At 38.0% G+C, this 20,067-nt stretch overlaps 2 protein-coding genes across 2 annotated transcripts; both read left to right on the top strand.

Annotated features, from left to right (window-relative positions):
* The first annotated feature begins 10,069 nt into the window (after positions 1-10,069).
* Positions 10,070-11,014, top strand: LOC129621151 (olfactory receptor 11H4-like). Its single transcript, XM_055537227.1, has one exon. It carries the CDS (start codon positions 10,088-10,090, stop codon positions 11,012-11,014), a length of 927 nt encoding a protein of 308 aa, XP_055393202.1. The 5' UTR covers positions 10,070-10,087.
* Positions 11,015-18,854: 7,840 nt separating this feature from the next.
* Positions 18,855-19,848, top strand: LOC129621142 (olfactory receptor 11H6-like). The gene is given in 2 exon segments (XM_055537219.1): positions 18,855-18,872; positions 18,874-19,848. Coding segments are annotated over 2 exon segments (993 nt in total).
* The last annotated feature ends 219 nt before the right edge of the window (positions 19,849-20,067 follow it).

The following is a 20,067-nucleotide window of genomic DNA, read 5'->3' as shown; positions in this document are numbered from 1 at the left end:
GTTGAAATATCTCAACTGGAATCCCATCACCTCCACTAGCTTTGTTCGTAGTAATGCTTCCTAAGGCCCACTTGACTTCACATTCCAGGATGTCTGGCTCTAGGGCAGTGATCACACTATCGTGATTATCTTGGTCATGAAGATCTTTTTTGTATAGTTCTTCTGTGTATTCTTACCACCTCTTCTTAATATCTTCTGCTTCTGTTAGATCCATACCATATCTGTCCTTTATTGTGCCCATCTTTGCATGAAATGTTCCCTTGGATCTCTAATTTTCTTGAAGAGATCTCTAGTCTTTCCCATTCTGTTGTTTTCCTCTATTTCTTTGCATTGATCACTGAGGAAGGCTTTTGTATCTCTCCTTGCTATTCTTTGAAACTCTACATTCAAATGAGTATATCTTTCCTTTTCTCCTCTGCCTTTCACTTCTCTTCTTTTCACAGCTCTTTCTAAGGCCTCCTCAGACAGCCATTTTGCCTTTTTGCATTTCTTTTTCTTAGGGATGATCTTGATCACTGCTTCCTGTACAATGTCATGAACCTCCATCCATAGCTCATCAGGCACTCTGTCTATAAGATCTAATCCCTTGAATCTATTAGTCACTTCCACTGTATAATCATAAGGGATTTGATTTAGGTCATACCTGAATGGTCTAGTAGTTTTCCCTACCTTCTTCAATTTCAGTCTGAATTTGGCAATAAGGAGTTCATGATCTGAGCCACAGTCAGCTCCCAGTCTTGTTTTTGCTGACTGTATAGAGCTTCTCCATTATTGGGTGCAAAGAATATAATCAATTTGATTTCGGTATTGACCATCACATCGGTATTGACCATGTGTAGAGTCTTCTCTTATGTTGTTGGAAAAGCGTGTTTGCTATGACCAGTGCGTTCTCCTGGCAAGACTTTATTAAACTTTGCCCTGCTTCATTCTGTACTCCAAGGCCAAATTTGCCTGTTACTCCAGGTATTTCTTGATCTACTTTTGCATTCCAGTCCCCTATAATGAAAAGGAATTATATATCAGTAAAATTGTTTACTCAGGATTTTTATTAGTAACTTGAACTAGCTCTCCTTGAAGTACCTCCTAGATCCTGAAAGAAAAGTTATCCTATTATTGTATATATTTATCAATTCAGCTACCTGATTCTGCAGATGAAGAAAATGAGAACTGGGTTTCAGGAGTGATTTTCTAAGGATAATATTTTAATGGTGAAAAAATAAAAATGTCCTATCCACCACGCTGTTCATCTGCCTTTTCTTTTCAGTAAACAGTCCTATATTTTTAACTTTAGAACTTCTCAATTATTTCCCCTTCAATAATCTCAATGATTTGCCACTTATATATTGTTTCCTTAATATATATAAAGCTCTATAAACAGTAAGAGAACAGAACATCGTAATAGGAAAATAAGCAAAAAGATACAAACAAGTAACATATAGAAAAGATTCTTAAACATATAGAAATATCACTAATTCATTCATAAAAAGATAAAGAGAGAATATCATTAAACAGTACCTCATGTTTAACCTGGGGAGTGACAAAGATCAGGAAGTTTGATAACACACTATATGGTTGAGACTGTGAAATGGGTTCTCTCACACTTAGTTGGTGGGAGTATAAGTTTTACACTGTATTTAGGACAGTCAAAATTTTAAGTCTTATTCCCTGGAACCCAGCAATGCAGCTTCTAAGGTGCTTAGCCTATGGCTTTTTTCACACATATAGGAAATTATGAAAGTATAAAAATGTTCATTGTATCATTGTTGTAATAGCAAAATGTGGAGAAAAATGTCAATTCCCATTAATGGAAAGCTAATTAAATAAGCTATAGTTTAGTCATACAGTGGAATACTATATCTTCAATTTCATAAAATATGAAGTAGCTCTATAAGTAATGTTACATAATTACTTCAAGATACATTGTTGAGTAAAAAAAAAGTGAGCTGAGGGAGGGAGATTCAAGAGGGAGGAGACATATATACACCTATGATTAATTCATGCTGATGTATGCCAAATCAAACCAATATTGTAAAACAACCATCAATCAATTAAAAATAAATAAATATTTTTTTAAAGTGAGCTTCAGGGTGTAAATACCTGTAATATAAATGTATAGACCATCTTCTGAAGGAGATCCAGACTGGTTACAGGGCTTTCTTCAATAAGGAGAATTTGGTGTCTGAGGAAGAAGACAGAAAAAGAGATTTATTTTGAATGTTTTAAATTCTTTTCCACTTGACTGCATTATTTACTTTTTTTTTTTTACTTTCTCCATTTTATTTTATTTTTTTTTATTTTATTTTATTTTTAAACTTTACATAATTGTATTAGTTTTGCCAAATATCAAAATGAATCCACCACAGGTATACATGTGTTCCCCATCCTGAACCCTCCTCCCTCCTCCCTCCCCATTCCATCCCTCTGGGTCATCCCAGTGCACTAGCCCCAAGCATCCAGTATTGTGCATCGAACCTGGACTGGCAACTCGTTTCATACATGATATTCTACATGTTTCAATGCCATTCTCCCAAATCTTCCCACCCTCTCCCTCTCCCACAGAGTCCATAAGACTGTTCTATTTGAATCAGTTCTAATGAGGTGGATGAAACTGGAGCCTATTATACAGAGTGAAGTAAGCCAGAAAGAAAAACACCAATACAGTATACTAACGCATATATATGGAATTTAGAAAGATGGTAACAATAACCCTGTGTACGAGACAGCAAAAGAGATACTAATGTATAGAACAGTCTTATGATTTACTTTTTAAATAAAAAATAATACAGATGTCTTTAAACAAAGGATATATATTTTTAGCAACAGAGACATCAATGATTAGTGGCTGGGGCAGCTTACATGTCTGAAGCAAGATCCAGGAGTGACACCCCATTATGTGGGCAGGATATGATGGCAGTCTTCACTCTCTAGAGGAATATTCTTTGCTGTTGTTCAGTCGATCAGTCATGTCCAGCTCTTTGTGACCCCATGTACTGCAGCATGCAGGCTTCTCTGTCCTTCACCACCTCATGGAGTTTGTTCAAACTGATGTCCATGGAGTCAGCGATGCCATCCAACCATCTCATCCTCTGTCATCCCCTTCTCCCCCTGCCTTCAATCTTTCCCAGCATCAGGATCTTTTCCAATGAGTCCGCATTTTGCATCAGGTAGCCAAAGTATTGGAGCTTCAACTTCAGCATCAGTCCTTCCAATGAATATTTAGGATTGATTTCCTTTAGGGTGGACTGGTTTGATCTCCTTGCAGTCCAAAGGACTCTCAAGAGTCTTCTCCAACACCACAGCTTGAAAGCATCAGTTCATAGGTGTTCAGCCTTCTTTATGGTCCAATTTTCACATCCATACATAACTACTGGAAAAACCATAGCCTTGACTATACAGACCTTTGTCGGCACAGTAATGTCTCTGGTTTTTAATATGTTGTCTAGGTTTGTTATCGCTTTTCTTCCAAGGAGCAAGTGTCTTTTAATTTCATGGCTTCAGTCACCATCCACATTGATTTCAGAGCTCAAGAAAATAAAGTCTCCCACTGTTTCCATTGTTTCCCCATCTATTTGCCATGAAGTGATGGGATCAAATGCCACGATCTTCATTTTTTGAATGTTGAGTTTTAATCCAACTTTTTCAGTCTCCTCTTGCACTTTCATCAAGAGACTTTTCAGTTCTTCGCTTTCTTCCAAAAGAGTGGTGTCATCTGCATATCTGAGGTTATTGATAGTTCTCCTTGCAATCTTGATTTCAGCTTGTACTTCATCCAGCCTGGCATTTTCCGTAATGTACTACATATAAGGTAAATAAGCAGGGTGACAATATACAGCCTTGATGTACTCCTTTCCCAATTTGGAACCACTCCATTGTTCCATGGCTGGTTCTAACTGTTGCTTCTTGATCTGTATACAGGTTTCACAGGAGGCAGGTAAGGTGGTCTGGTATTCCCATCTCTTTAAGAACTTTCCACAGTTTGTTCTGATCCACACAAAGGCTTTAGCATAGTCAATGGAGCAGAAGTAGATGTTTTTCTGGAATTCTCTTGCTTTTTATCCAATGGATGTTGTCCATTTCATCTCTGGGTTATTATAGAAGCAAACAGCAAAAACTGTCAAGAATCTGGAGAAATTGGAGTACTTGTACATTGCTGGTGGGAATATTAAATGTTTCAGTCTGTGGAAAATAGTACAGCAGTTCCTAAAAGCCATGGATTACCAATGATTCCGCAATTCCACTTCTGGGTATATATACAAAAGAACTGAATGCAAGAAATCAAGCAGATATTTTATACCCATGGTCACAGAAGCAATATTCACAATAGTGAAATGGTGAAAGCAACCAAAGTATTCTTCAGATATGAATAGATAAATAAAATTTTATATACACAAACAATGCAACTTTTGGAAGGAAATTCTGACATGTTCTAAAACATGAATAAACCTTGAAGACAATATGACAGGTGATATAAGCCAATCACAGAGGACAAATTTTGTGTGATTCCACTTATATGTTGCCTAGAGTAATAAAATTCAAAGATAAAAATTCTAATAGTCAGTTGCCATGGGCTAGGGGAAAGTGGAATGGGAGGTTATTATTTAATGGGTATTAGAATTTCAGTTTGGAATAATGAAAAAGTTCTGGAGTAAATGCTGGTGATGGATGCATAACAATATGAATGTAATTAATGTCCAGAACTGTACACGTAAAGTGGTTAAGATGATCATTTTTATGTTATATATATTTTACCACAATAAAAATAGTTTAAAATCATAAAAAATGTAGGAGAATAAAATAATAAAAGTACTTGAATAATCCAAAAGAAACAAAAAAGGAGAAATAAAGGAACAAAGAACAGACAGAACAAATGGAAAAGTAGTAGTCTATCGGTAATTGAGGACTGGAAACAAAAATTTATAATTGTAAAGTGTGTGAAGAAAATACACTTTCATAGAATATAAACAATATACATTGTGAATATTCTTTATATTTCATAGAGAAACAAATGTTTCCTGAAAACAAAAAGAAATTCTCTGTAAATCTTCACAGACAGCTCAGCATTGCCTTTAAGACATTATCCCTGTCTTCACTCTGGAAGCCAAATTAACCTAAACTATATGAAAACTTTGGATAAGAAAAGGATGTTACACCAAGGAGTCTTGAGGGAGTCATAAACCAGCCCAAGAGGACTCTGAAGACTTTGCAATAATCTCTAAGATGAAACTTTAATTGCTCACTGGGGAGTCTCAACAACACTCCCCCTCCCTTCGTTCACCTTCACCCTCCCTTATTGAAATCTCCTCATGAGGTTTATACCCCATTCTTTCCATCACTGTATAGCAAAAGTAACCAAAATATAAAGCTCTGTTGAATTGTCTCTTCTGGGTGAGGCAAGTGAAAGATCTGGCTGCCTTGGGTAGACTGAGGTCTCTTATGTACCTCTTGATGAAAATACCAGTATGTCAACTAAGGCCCAGGTCTCCATGACTGATTATAGGGCTGTAATTCTTTTCATTGGCTATCACATTGCCCAACAGATGTGCCCTGTTGCTTTAACTGTTTCTTTTGAGTAATTCAGGAAGGGAGGAAAGGGAGTTTCAGCATTTAACTTTGTATATTGTAGGATGCTCAGGATCAGGCCCCTGGCTTTTGATTCCATGTAAAGGAAAAAGCATCAGTGAGAAGATACAGACTCAGTATTTATTCCCAGCTTTGTCCATAATTAGTCTTATCATGAAGGGTAAGTAACTTTTCTTCTTGTCTTGGCATCACTGTATTTTTTCTAAGACACCTACAAATTGATCCTAGCTACAGTGGAATTACATTTGAATATTAATATACCTTTGCAAACTTTTGTGGCTTTATGTTTCTGGATATGAAGTTTCAGTCACTAGTAACATAATAAGCTTGTTATATGAAATGTTGATTCTAGTGTCCAGCTACTCATCTCCCTCAGTTTAACAATCCCTGAAACTTGTTTTCCCCCGAAACTTTTTTGTCTAGTGATTCATAAAAAATGTTTCATTATTCAGAAATTTAGTAAACTTTAATTTGGTCTGAGAAGACTATTTAGAGTTGTACTAAGGAACTCATGGGCTTTCCAGGTGGCGCAGTAGTAGAGAACCTGCCTGCAAATGCAGGAGACATAAGAGATGTGGGTTAAATTCTTGGGTCAGGAAGATCCCCTAAAGGAGGACGTGGCAACCCACTCCAGTATTCTTGCCTGGAGAACCCCATGGACAGAGAAGCCTGGCAGGTGACAGTTCATGGGGTTGCAAAGAGTTAGACATGACTGAGCAACTTAGCACACAGTAACTCATTTTCTACAGTGCCCCCAATTAAATATAACATTCCCACTTACTCTGGTGTACATCACAAGTAACACACTCCCTTTACTTATTTTCTGTTTCTTGAATCACAATGTTTCAATGTCTTATTCCTTTATATCATACCAAACTGTATGTTTTTAAATGCCAGAATATACAAGGAGGTCAGTAAAATATATCTCAGAAACCAAAGAGAGTTGCCCATAGCTTTGCTGTGTGATACATTGGAACTGAGTAACTTTTTAATCACTAAGGTTTTTAAATAATTATGCTAAAAAGTCTATACTTTGTAATCATGTTTGTTGACAGTACTATTATTAACAACAATGGCTATGAATTTTTTTAGGTCCAATTATATTCCAGGAACTGTACTTCGCATATATTGAATATACTCAACAGTATTTTCACAGGAGCTCTGAAAAAAAGGTGTTAACTTGCCCAAGAACACACAGTATGTTACGCTAGTTGAACACAAATCAAGGTTACTTTATTTATTTTCCTTAAAGAAGGAATGTTATGACCAACCTAGACAGCATATTAAAAAGCAGAGACATTACTTTGCCAAAAAAGGTCTGTCTAGTCAAGACTATTGTTTTTCCAGTAGTCATGTATGGATGTGAGAGTTGGACTATAAATAAAGCTGAACGCCAAAGAATTGATGCTTTTGCGGTGTGGGAGAAGACTCTTGTGAGTCCCGTGGACTGCAAGGGACTGCATCCCTTAGGATGCAACCAGTCCATCCTAAAGAAAATCAGTCCTGAGTGTTCACTGGAAGGACTGATGTTGAAGCTGAGACTCCAATACTTTGGCCACCTGAAGTGAAGAAATGACTCATTTGAAAAGATCCTGATGCTGGGAAAGATTGAAGGTGGGAGGAGAAAGGGGTGACAGAGGATTCAGTGGTTGGATGGCATCACCAACTCAATGGATATGCGTTTGAGTAAACTCTGGAAGTTGATGATGGATAGGGAGGCCTGGCATGCTGCAGTCCATGGGATCACAAAGAATTGGACATGACTGAGAGATTGAACTGAACTGAAGGTGATACAACAGGACTACTGAGTTAAGTATTATTGGATTTAGTCAATCAGTCAATCAGTTGTGAACTTGATCCAGTTGTAGTATGTCACCACATAGGCTGCAGAGTAAATGTTCTCTTTTTTCCTCACCATCCCATGTGAGGATCCATTTTTCTCCAAAAATGTCATACTTAGCCCTTCCTAAGGAGGCTTATTTTTCTTTTTGGTTATATATGTAGCTGTTTACTCTGCTACTCATCCATCCAAACAGAAAGCATTTTTTGCTTTCTCATTGAACTCCTGTATACCCAGAACAGATTCAAAAAACATTTGGGAGGGAAAATCAACAGAAGTTTGTGATTGATTGCATATAGGAACTGACAAAATTAGAAAGTGCTTTGAATGACAAGTTTCTGACTTTAGCAAATGCTAAATGGATTAGTGAATGTCTCCATTCACTAATAGTAAGTAGTTCCATTCACAAGATTTGAATACTAAAGGGAAAAGGGAAAAGGAAAAGATGGAGTAAGGAGAAGTAATGATCAACTATACTCCAATAAGAAAAATTAATTAAAAAAGAAGAAGTGCTGAACAGAATGTTGATAATAGGCCTGAAAATATAAAAGAGGGTAAGTAACTCAGTTCAGTTCAGTTCAGTTCAGTCACTCAGTTGTGTCTGACTCTTTGTGACCCCATGGACTGCTGCATGCCAGGTTTCCCTCTCCATCACCAACTCTCGGAGTTCACTCAAACTCATGTCCACTGAGGTGGTGATGCCATCCAACCATCTCATCTTCTGTCATCCCCTTCTCCTCCTGCCTTCAATCTTTCCCAGATTCGGGGTCTTTTCAAATGAGTCAGTTCTAGGCACCAAGTGGCCAAAGGATTGGAGTTTCAGCTTCAGCATCAGTCCTTCCAATGAATATTTAGGACTGATTTCCTTTAGGATGGACTGATTGGATCTCCTTGCAGTCCAAGTGACTCTCAAGAGTCTTCTCCAACACCACAGTTCAAAAGCATCAATTCTTCAGCCCTCAGCTTTCTCTATAGTCCAGCTCTCACATCCATACATGACTACTACTTACTACATCCATACTACATCTAGATCCATACTACATACTATATACATACATGACAAAACGTGGTCCACTGGAGAATGGAAAATCACTTCAGTATTCTTGCCTTGAGACCCCCATGAACTGTATGAAAAGGGTAAGTAACTAGGGAGGCTTGTATTTAGAATGGACACTCACATATGACAGGGACATGAGGCAAGTGGGGATTAGATCTTAGGTTTGGTCAGTCACAAGTCTCTGCCCAATGAGTTCAGATTAGAGGCTCAGTGATGGTGATGTTCATAAATTCAGTAGGTTAGCTTTTCAGTGACAGAACTGACAAGTTCAAAATTCATTCAACCATTAATTCATTGAGCAAGTGCCTACTAAGCACCAGAAACTCAGTCAAATGAGAATAGAAAGATAAATTTAACATCATTTATGAATTATAAAATTTTTCAGTCTAGAGGAAACACAACACATTATTCAGTCATTATGGCACAGGCTCTAGTATGGATGTGAATAACATGCTATGGAACTATTAAGCAGGATTTTTTCTTATATGTAAAAGGGTTTTTCTTTGTTGACTTCAGTAAATGATGGGCATCAAAGGATATCTAAAAATCATCATCAAAAACTAGGACACAATACATTGATTAGTTTAATTATTAAATGTTGAATCATTATAACCTTACTTTATGGATCAAGTATACTAAGATAATATGCTTAAGAATATTAATTAGGGCATTTATTATAATATAAAATGCTAAAACTCAAAATCTATCATTAAGGAGTTGATAAAATCTACAGAAAACAAGGCAGCCACTGAACTAATGTTGCAGAGTTATAATTTGGACATGGAAAAAATACAAAATATATGAAGTTAAAAAAACAGTTTATACAAGTACCCACCAACAGCTATATGTGATATGTGTGATATGTGTGTGTGTGTTACCTATGTGTGCATGTGTGTTAGTTGCTCAGTCATGTCCAACTCTTTTGCAATCCTATGGATTGTAGCCTGCCAGACTCCTCTATCATGGGATTCTCTCTAGGCAAGAATACTGAGTGTGTAGCCATTCCCTTTTCCAGGGGATCTTCCCAATGCAGGGATTGAAACCAGATCTCCTGCATTTCAGGCAGATTCTTTACTACCTGAGCCACCAGAGAAGCCCATATATTACCTGTATACATATATGTAATGAAATATAACTCAGCCATAAAAAAAGAATGAAATATTGCCATTTGCACCAATGTTAGTGGACCTAGAGAATATTATGCTTAGTAAAATAAGCCAGACAGAGAATACAAATGCTATATGATATCATATGTTGGGCCCTAAAAAATAATACAAATGAATCTAATACAAACTGATAACCTTTTTCTTTTCACAGACGGTAGTGCTTCTGAGTTTTCAAAATTTTCAAAGGGAAGAGAGGATTTTTTTAACCTAATCCTTTGATAAGCAAAATCCAAGTAATATAAAGATTCTATTGTTATGAACCCATTTTTATTGACATTTGTTTGTTGGTAGCTTTTAAATAAGATACGAGTTAATAGATGGGTTATTCCAAGCTAATTGCAAAACAGCCAACATATATACCTTGCCTAGGTTTCCTATAAGTTTTTCAAGAAACAAGCAACTTATATATTGGTATTTTCTGTCTTCTATGCAGTCCTGGGATTCATGAACAATTCAGCAGCAAGCACCGTGACGGAGTTTATCCTCCTAGGCTTCCCTGGTTGTCAAGAGTTACAGTATTTCCTCTTTTCACTGTTCTTTGGAATCTATATATTTACCATGGTGGGAAATGGGACCATTGTTTGCGCTGTGAGGTGGAACCAAAGGCTCCACACTCCAATGTATATTCTCCTAGGGAATTTTGCTTTCCTTGAAATCTGGTACATTACCTCCACTGTGCCCAGTATGCTAATCCATTTCCTCTCAGAAACAAAAACCATCTCTTTTGTTGGTTGTTTCCTCCAGTTATATTTTTTTACTTCCCTTGGTACAACTGAGGTATATTTGCTCTGTATCATGGCATACGATCGGTATCTTGCTATCTGTCGCCCATTACACTACCCAACCATCATGACCCAACAACTCTGCTCTGTTTTGTTGTCTCTTTGCTGGGTATTTGGGTTCCTTAGTTACTCTGTCTCTACCGTGCAGCTCTCTCAGTTGCCTTTCTGTGGGCCCAATACCATCGATCACTTTGTGTGTGACATGGACCCACTGATGGCTCTGTCCTGTGTCCCAGCTCCTGTCACTGAGACTGTCTTCTATGTCCTGAGCTCCCTCATTATCATGCTAACTCTTCTGTACATCCTTGGCTCCTATACCCTTTTATTGATTACCGTGTTTAAAGTCCCTTCAGCAGCAGGCCGACAGAAGGCCTTTTCTACTTGCGGATCACATCTGACAGTGGTGTGCTTATTCTTTGGGGCTCTTTTGGCCATGTATGTGAGCCCTACAGCTGATAACCCAGCTGAAATTCAGAAGATTATAACTCTGTTCTATTCCGTGGTGACTCCCTTCTTAAACCCCCTGATTTACAGCTTAAGAAACAAGGAGATGAAGGCTGCACTGAAGAAAGTCCTGAAAATAGAATGAACATAAACTAATCTACATGAGAACAAGCGAACCATTGTCCAGGCATAAAAGATTAATTTAAAAAAGCCTCATATACCGCTGTTAATTTTCCAGTGCACACAGTAAAGAAGACGTTTTTAGTGGATTCCATCCATGTTTTATTCTTTAAGTAACCTTGCAGAGCTAAACCACAGCTGATTCAGACTGCATCCTAAGTATAGTAACAATATTTTCAACATGAATAACTTCTTAGATAGTAATATGAGGGCATTATATTTGTCCTATTTCACACACTGTTTTAGTTTTGATTATTAGGGGAAGGAGGTAAAGCTAGACTAAGAGAAGTTATCCTAGGTGAATCATCATCAGTGTTCTGAAGGCATTGCTTAAGACAGTACAAGATCCTTTAAAGTGAATAAATAATCTAATTTAAATGTCTAATGGATACATAACCAAAGGATTTAGTAATAGAAAAAGTTTCTATCCTCTTAGCTCCTCATGGTCCAGAATCTTCCAGATTAGGGACAGACCGAAAGTTTCATGCTTATATAAGTTATTGCCTGGGACCAGCCCCAGTGGATTCGGCAATTTCAAAGGGAAGATGGTTTTGGCAATCAGGATACGATAGAATTAAAGATATAGAGTGATCTAATAAGGATAGCTCAGCGAAGAAAAGAGGCTGAATAACTTGGTTTACGTGGAAAGCTAATAAAATTCCAAAATAAGGAATTTGCGTCACCTACGTAGGCCGCAGGTGTCCTCCCGTTCTCCTGAAGGAGAGGAGACAGTAAGACCTCCCCAGTCAGATCTTAGAAGCCCAGGCATAATTAGTAGGCTTAACAAGCCTCCATGCTCCAGATGGGAATTCAGCCAGAAGGTGAGAGAAAGAACGACATGGGGAGACCAAGTTTCGGTGAACAAGGCCCGCACTTTACTTTCCAAAGTAGTTTTTATACCTTAAATTATGCATAGAGGATAATGGGGGAAGGGGTAGAGTCAGCAGTAAGCCAAGCTTTCTTCCTGCAAACTTATCATATGCAAAAGTTTAGGTGAATTACATTATCTTCTGGCCAAGAGGCCTGTTAACATTTTATGATCCTTTCTTCAGAAAACTTATTTTTCTCTAAACGTGATTATTCTAAAGTCAGGTGCCACCCTCCGAAAGCATTAGATAAAGTTGCATTCCTATAGGGCAAAAGTGTGGTGGGCTATAACAAGAAAAGAATTAACTCAAGTGTCCAAGGTTACAAACATTAAGGCTACTACTTACATTTCTATACACCAACTATATTAATCAATACACTCCCAGGGACACAGTAGGTAAGGGATATGGAAACTTGGCAGCAAACATTGGCCCAACAAGTGAAAAACCCTTCACCAATACAATTTCTAATCAATCTTTTAACTGCTCAAAGGAATCTGTATTTAGACAGTTGAGAACATCTCATGCTTCTCATGGTTGGGAGGCTGTCAACAATCTCATGTGGCCGGAAGAAACTGTTCAGGCAGGCTAGAGGATTTCCAAAGGAGTTTGTAGGTTGAAACACTCTTGTCACGCCCAGGAACTTTATTAACTGGAGCTATAAGTTAACTCTTTTTCAGAGAGAGGTGGTGGGGGACAGCCCCCTATAAAGTTAGAGGTGTAGGTGAGAGCACAAAGCAGTAAAGTAGGCAGACTCTGGTTTTGGGGGTAGGTGCTCGAGAATTTCCAGGGGGGTCCTGAGGCTCGATCCCGCCTTTGCATATGCCGAGCCTCCTTCCTCATGACCTCTGCCACGGGCGGAGTTCCTCACGCTGGCTCCCGGCAAGTTATGTTTTAACATCATTTAAAATAGTAATTTTTTCAATTCAACAAAAATTTATTGAGCATCTACTTTATTCTAGATACTCTCATAGGCATTAAAGATACACTATGGTCAAAATGGTCAAAACACTCTGTGTGTGGAGTTTATTTTCTAGTGAGGGACAGACAATAAAAAAAAACAAGCAAAAATATAGTTATGTTGGAAAGTGATAAACAATATGGAGAAAGGGAAAGGGAGACAGGAAGTGAGGGAGAAAAGGTTGAAATTTTAAATAGGACCATCAGGGAAGGCCACGGGGAGAAGGTAGCATTTAAGCAAAAGCTTGAAGGAGATGAGGGAATGAGCTGTGTGCATAGCTGAAGGAAGAGCATTCCGTGCAGAGGGAGGCAAGTTCTCCATAAGAGCCTGAGGCAGGATTGTCAGTAGTTTGGTTTGGTTGGAATAGAGAGATTAAGAGGGAAATATCAGAGAAGTCAAAGAGAGCATACATACAGAGGGCCAAGTTGTACAGGCCCTTGTGAGCCATAGTAAGAACTTTAAATTCTGAATAAGATGGAAAGCCTTTCTGAGCAGAGTTTTGAGCAGAGGAGTAGTAGAATCCCATTATATTTTAAAAGGGTCATGACCCTGGTTGTTTCATTGACAACAGACTAAATAGAGGCATGGGTATTATAAAAATTCTTTATTTCTAGTTGTCAAATAAAACTTTGTATTTCTTTTAAAAGGAATTTGTATCTGCAACCTGATCTTGGGGATATATATTTGGGGAGGAGTAAAAGTCAAGGAACTGGTTTGCCCAAGAAGAATGGAAAGTCCTCCTAGAGCCTCAGAAAAGAAATTCTAATTCTAGAATGATATTTCCATAACAAACTGGAGAGATAATGGAGTTAGGAAACCACTCCTGAGGCTCTTCAATCACAATCATATTATGATTTGCAAAATATTTTCCTATTATTTCATTCTCATGTCAGCCCTATGGAGAACACAAAGAAGATATGTATATAATATTTGAAGAAGTGAACTCAACAGGCTCTTACAGCTAGTAAGTAAAAGCAGTCAGGCCAGGGCCTAGATTTTCTGTGTTCTAGTTTTCTATTTCTTAGCCCACCACCTTCTCTTTAGGTTCAACTCTATTCAAACCCAGTGCCCCTTTTTAATCCCAGGTCACTCCCTTTCACATGATGCCTGAATAATCTTTTACACCATTTCCCTGCTTATCCCAGGTCTCTTTCAAAAGTCTCCCAGATGCCTAAAATTCTAAGCCTGGTTTTCTACATACAACATTATCTAAAACTCAGCTTCAGAGGTCAATTATCCCTATAAATATCATTCTTAATCCTTTCTCCAAACCATGCTCAGCTAATTCCTGATCCTACTGAAATCCTTCCCAAACTTAGAAGCTCCTTCAAACATACCCATCCTGAACCCAATCTTTAATGATCTATACAGTGGTTGTCAAACTTCAGCATGCAGCAGAATCACATAAAGTTTTGTCCAAAAAGGGGGCCCCACACTGAGAGTTTCTGACTCACTAGGTAGGGGTGGGACCTGAGAATTTGTATTTTAACAGGCTCTCACGTGATGTTAACACTGCTGGGACAGGGACATTTTCAGACATTGTTCTGTCCTTACACATCCTCACTCGTAAACTCAGTAGTGTTCTCTACTTGAGTTCTTGCTATGATTGAATTCTTCCCTTCAGGTTCTCTGCCTCTTCTTGTTTGTTCTCCTTAACCTGGTATCAATGAAAGAAATCATACTTCCTGTCTCTGAACCATTTACAGTGCTAAATTTTCATTTTCACTAATATTGTATTATGTCAGTGAATAGCAGTGCATATCCACTTTTACAAAAAACTCAATTTTTTCAAAAAAAGTGTTCAAATTATCCTTAAATTTTAAAAGGGGGATTATTTCTTGTATGTCAAATATAACAAATTTAAGTAACTTGGTATAGACAAAGAATTTTTTTAACTTAAGTCCTTACAGGTTAAATACCAAGAATGAAATGGATGTACTTTGGAGAAAAGATCACAGACACAAACATATATACACACACACTTAAATGCACACACATTCTTTCTTTCTCTTTCTCTTTCTCATTCTCTTTTTTTTATCTCCTCTCTCATTAACCTGTCCCACTCTCTACCTCCCTTCCTGCACTCAGATCAGTTCTTTAGAGGAAGGTTATCTCCACAAAGAAGAAAATTTTCCTGGCTTCTCTTGGATATTTATCCAGACCTCTGTATCTCACTAGTTAAACCACTGGGGAAATACAAACAAATATAGGGAGGATTAGATGGATGCACAGAGATACATGCCTAAGCAACCAGGTGCCTACTAATGAGCACACTAGGGAACTACGGATCCTATTCAAGAGAGACTTGCAAACTTAATAATCACTGGCATGAAAAATACACTTCATCTTGTTCAGAGTACTAAAGGAAACAAGTCTCTGGAGCCCCAGATGCTCCTATCCATCCATGAATGAGCTTTTAGATGGGGTAATGAGGACAATCTTGTGGCTAGAAATTCTCTCACATCCTCCTCTTGGAGACAGAAACATCATCAGGTATGTAAGGAAAGTCTGCCTGCATCCTCCTGTACACCCACTGCTGTAAGAGCACGTTATTCTTGTGTAAATCTGTTAGCTCTTTGTTCTTTATAGGAACAATGTGTTAAGGCCTGCAATTCTCTTCTTCCAACACGCTCCTAAGGAGGTCTTGGGTGAAATATTCACATTAAGGGCTCACTCTGTTATCACAGAATTCCCACTATATAACTCACTTAAAGAAAATAGTGCTCAAATGTCTTGGATATTCTGAAGGGAGAATTAACTATCCTTCAGTTAGAATGCAACCTGAGTCTTGAATCACTTTCTTTCTAATATTGGTCAGTGAAGTTTTGATTGACAAATACCTTCAGCTAGAGCAATTAAAGCAGGTTGTTATTTTTCTTTCAGAGTTGTCAGCCAGTGACAAGTGATGAGTAGAAACTGAAAAACAAGTAGGCCAGCAGACTCTTCTGTACTTTGGATTTATCTATAGGTTAACCTTAAAACATAAATTTTTAAAGAAAGAAGAATCTTGCAATTATAATTTTTAAAGAGTTCTCCTCTGAGCAAGGTAGCTTAAATCCTAAGCAAGTGGTTGGAGTTATAGAGGAGGACCTGGCTTCCTTATTAGTTCATACAGAAAGAACCACCCAGGTTCCTTTTTCCTCCTCTTCTCTCCGACTGTTCATCTGTTGTATCATTTGAGGTGAGTAGTACAAAGTGGACTTACATTAATCATTTGAGAGACTCCCCTGATGTCCAGTGGTTAAGACTCTGCACTTCCACTGCAGGGAGCACAAGTTCAATCCCTAGTCAGGGGAACTAAAATCCCACATGCCACACAGGGCAGCCAAAATAAATAAACAAATTCATCATTTGAGCTTATAATAGATATACTTTGGAGGTGGAGGCAGTAGAAATGGATGCAGAGATCTGTGAAGCTCATTTATACATGTTTCTCTGATCCTGTATTCCATAGTAACTAAAATTTTACTGCAGCACAAACATCAAAAGGTCATAAAGATTATGAAGTCAAATGACCAAGTGGGAGTTAAGATTTATGAGGCTCGGTTCCAGGTCAAAAACCATGAATTGAAATTATATTTCTCATCTTGGTGCCAAGAACTTTCCAGTAGATGAATACAGTTAATCAATTCATGTCTCATGTCACTGCCTTCTGTCTTAAAAAGCTGAAAATATCTCACTATGTCAAATAAAATTTATCATGCTACTGCATTCACTATGTAGATTTATCTAAGTTTAGTTCTAACTGGAATAAATGTCTTTTTTAGGTGCACAGCACATAGTTGGGTATATGGTGAAACACACAGTTGAAGGAAGTTCCAGTCACATACAGTGTGACTATACAAATGTAAGTGACAATATGGGTAGTTTTTATAAACCATAAATTCCAAAAAGGGATGAATTTTATTTCCTATGTTTACCATTATTCCAGAATTTGCACACTGCTAGAAATATAATAAAAAGTAAATAAACATTTATGAAATGCACAAATGAATAAGTAAAATGAATAACATGCTACAATTTAAATTCATTATTCAATATTTTTTGCTGAAAGCCTAGTAACTGTATTTTCCAAGCAAAATGACAGCATGTGGTCAGCAAATACAGGTATAGTTATGGAAAGCATATTTGAAATTATAACTCTCCTGTAAGTTTTAATACATATGCTCATTACAATTGTAGTCCATTGAATTAAACTGCTTGGACAAAAATTAAATTTTCATGTTTATGAGTCATGCTTATAGAGGCAAACTGTGTCATCATTCTAAAAATACTGTTAATCAATACAAATATCCAAAGCTACCTTGGCAATAAAACATTTATCCTCTGAGTTTGCTCCAGGTTTGCTGAACTACTGAGAGTCAAGCCTTTTGCACTCTGAAGATTGCATAAACTGCAAAAAGATGAAACTTTGTGAGTATCTTAACAATGACATTAATAATATAGCCAATTATCCTATTTTGTAGTTAATATACTATGGATTTTAAAATATTGATGGTGGCTTACCCAGTCAAATATTTGATCTTTAACCAGGAAACTCTAGGACATAGAAATGAACCTATACCAATAGTTTTAGGAAGGTTTTTAGCAAATTATCCAAGTTTATAGTCCTGTCCCAAATCCTAAATCAGCCAATATGAGAAACATCTTTCTGGTCTTAGCACAACCTAAAGTAACCTCTCTATTCATTATTAAATTAAATTAGGTAAAAGCAAGATAATGAGCAGACAAGTTATGGTATTTAGGGCTTGCTGCTAAGTCGCTTTCGTCGTGTCCGACTCTGCGCGACCCCAGAGACGGCAGCCCACCAGGCTCCCCCGTCCCTGGGATTCTCCAGGCAAGAACACTGGAGTGGGTTTCCATTTCCTTCTCCAATGCATGAAAGTGAAAAGTGAAAGTGAAGTCGCTCAGTCGTGTGCGACTCCTAGCGACCCCATGGACTGCAGCCTACCAGGCTCCTCCGTCCATGGGATTTTCCAGGCAAGAGTACTGGAATGGGGTGCCATTGCCTTCTCCGATTTAGGGCTTAATTCCTAGCAAAAATGAAGTCATGTGGTTTACATTCTAGAGAAATTGATATGTCCAGCTGCAAGTTACCTCAAGAGCTCAGTTATGATGTGAAATAGTGCAGCTTGGGGGACACATACCAGGAAAATGATGGCTTCCAAAAGAAATCATGTATAGAGGACATGATAGCTGCCATCAGTTATTTAAGTCCCTACCATCATCATAATGGAAGAGGAATTAGACTTATTTTGTGTAGCTTCAACAAGGGGAGTCCCAAGTAATAAAGGATATATTTTTTTTTCCCCAACAAAAAATAGTGCTTTGGGAGAACCAGCTCCTTAGGAGGGGATTGGGCTGAACTGTTCAACAAATCCAGAAGCCACATAACAGAATGTGACCTAGAGAAAAATGGATAGATGGTTTCAAACCATTTATAGAATCCTGGGCATCTGCAGCACCTCCCTGAGAACAGCAAAAGCAAGCAAGCTTAAGACTCCCACCCTGCATTTCCACTCTTACCTGCTTTTTAACTGGACTTCTACAGCTATTTGCTCCAGATCTATACTCAACTTTATTTCAAAGCAAAAAAGATGTGTCTAAAGTCTATATTTGTATGTAGACTATCTCTGGGATAATGATTTAAACATAATAGATGAAACATTACTAAGACTCAGGGTTATAGCAATATTTGAAATGAAGTGGGATTTGTTTCAAACCAGTCTCCAAATAAGCCAGTGTATCTAGAAGCTACTGGTTTTGCACATTCATGTAAACTCGTTAAATCTCTGATATTCTATTTTCTTATCTATTAAAAAAAAAAAAAAAAAGGATAAAGCACTCTCCTCCCTACTGCTCAAAGGGATATTGAAAGTGAAAGCGAAAAATGAAAGTGTTAGTTGCTCCGTTGCGTCCAACTCTTTGCAACCCCAACCTTTGTACCTTTCCAACCTATTTGTTAGCAAAACCTACAAATGTTCGTGATTATTCATTGCCCTGTTAACTTCAGTTTCTCTAACAGCTTTGGGATCCCAGAACACAACAATGCATTTTGTGACTGAGTTTGTTCTTCTGGGTTTCCCTGGTGAAAGGGAGATGCAGATGTTTATCTTCTCATTAATCCTGGTGGTCTATCTCCTGACGCTGCTGGGGAATGGGGCTATTGTCTGTGCAGTGAAATGGGACAGGCGGCTTCACACGCCCATGTACATCTTCTTGGGAAACTTTGCCTTCCTGGAGATCTGGTATGTTTCCTCCACTGTCCCAAACATGCTGATCAACATCCTCTCTGACACCAAAACCATCTCCTTCACTGGCTGCTTCATCCAGTTCTATTTCTTTTTTTCACTTGGTTCAACGGAGTGTTTCTTCCTATCAGTTATGGCCTATGATCGGTACCTGGCCATCTGTTGCCCACTGCATTACCCCTCCATCATGACTGGGAAGTTCTGTGTGGTCCTAGTCTGTGTTTGTTGGGTGAGTGGATTTCTCTGCTATCCAGTCCCCATTGTCCTTATCTCCCAACTTCCCTTCTGTGGACCCAACATCATCGACCACTTTGTGTGTGACCCAGGCCCATTGTTTGCACTGGCCTGCATCCCTGCTCCTTCCACTGAGCTTATCTGCTACACCTTCAACTCAGTGATTATTTTTGGCCCCTTCCTTTCCATCTTGGGATCTTATACCCTGGTACTCAGAGCTGTGCTTCGTTTTCCCTCTCATGCTGGTAGAACTAAAGCTTTCTCCACATGTGGGTCCCACCTAATGGTGGTGTCTTTGTTCTATGGAACCCTTATGGTGATGTATGTGAGCCCAACATCAGGAAACCCAGCAGGAATGCAAAAAATCATGACTTTGGTATACTTAGCAGTGACTCCGCTCTTAAATCCACTTATCTACAGTCTCCGAAACAAAGACATGAAAGATGCCCTAAAGAAAGTCCTGGGATTAAGAATTAATCAAAACTGAGACATCTTTAAAAGAGAAGCAGAATTAGTCATTTCTGACCTTAACTATTTATAGTAACAATGATAGAGAATGGCTACAATAAGTCATATGTTGGCTCACAATAAAGGGAAAGTCTTGTTTTTCACAGTTCCTTAGCAGTTCAAGTTCAGCTCTTCAATGATAAATGCTGAATAAACATTTTAAACATACAAAATCACTGAGTAATTATATGGTGTTATT

This window comes from Bubalus kerabau, chromosome 10 (genome assembly GCF_029407905.1).
Source record: "Bubalus kerabau isolate K-KA32 ecotype Philippines breed swamp buffalo chromosome 10, PCC_UOA_SB_1v2, whole genome shotgun sequence".
Taxonomy (NCBI): domain Eukaryota; kingdom Metazoa; phylum Chordata; class Mammalia; order Artiodactyla; family Bovidae; genus Bubalus; species Bubalus kerabau.
Note: the sequence above shows the minus strand (reverse complement) of the source record. Positions and strands in the feature narration are given on the sequence as shown.

Excerpts from the sequence above, each read along its gene's own strand:
- LOC129621151 (XM_055537227.1), top strand. The coding sequence starts at position 10,088 with ATGAACAATTCAGCAGCAAGCACCGTGACGGAGTTTATCCTCCTAGGC.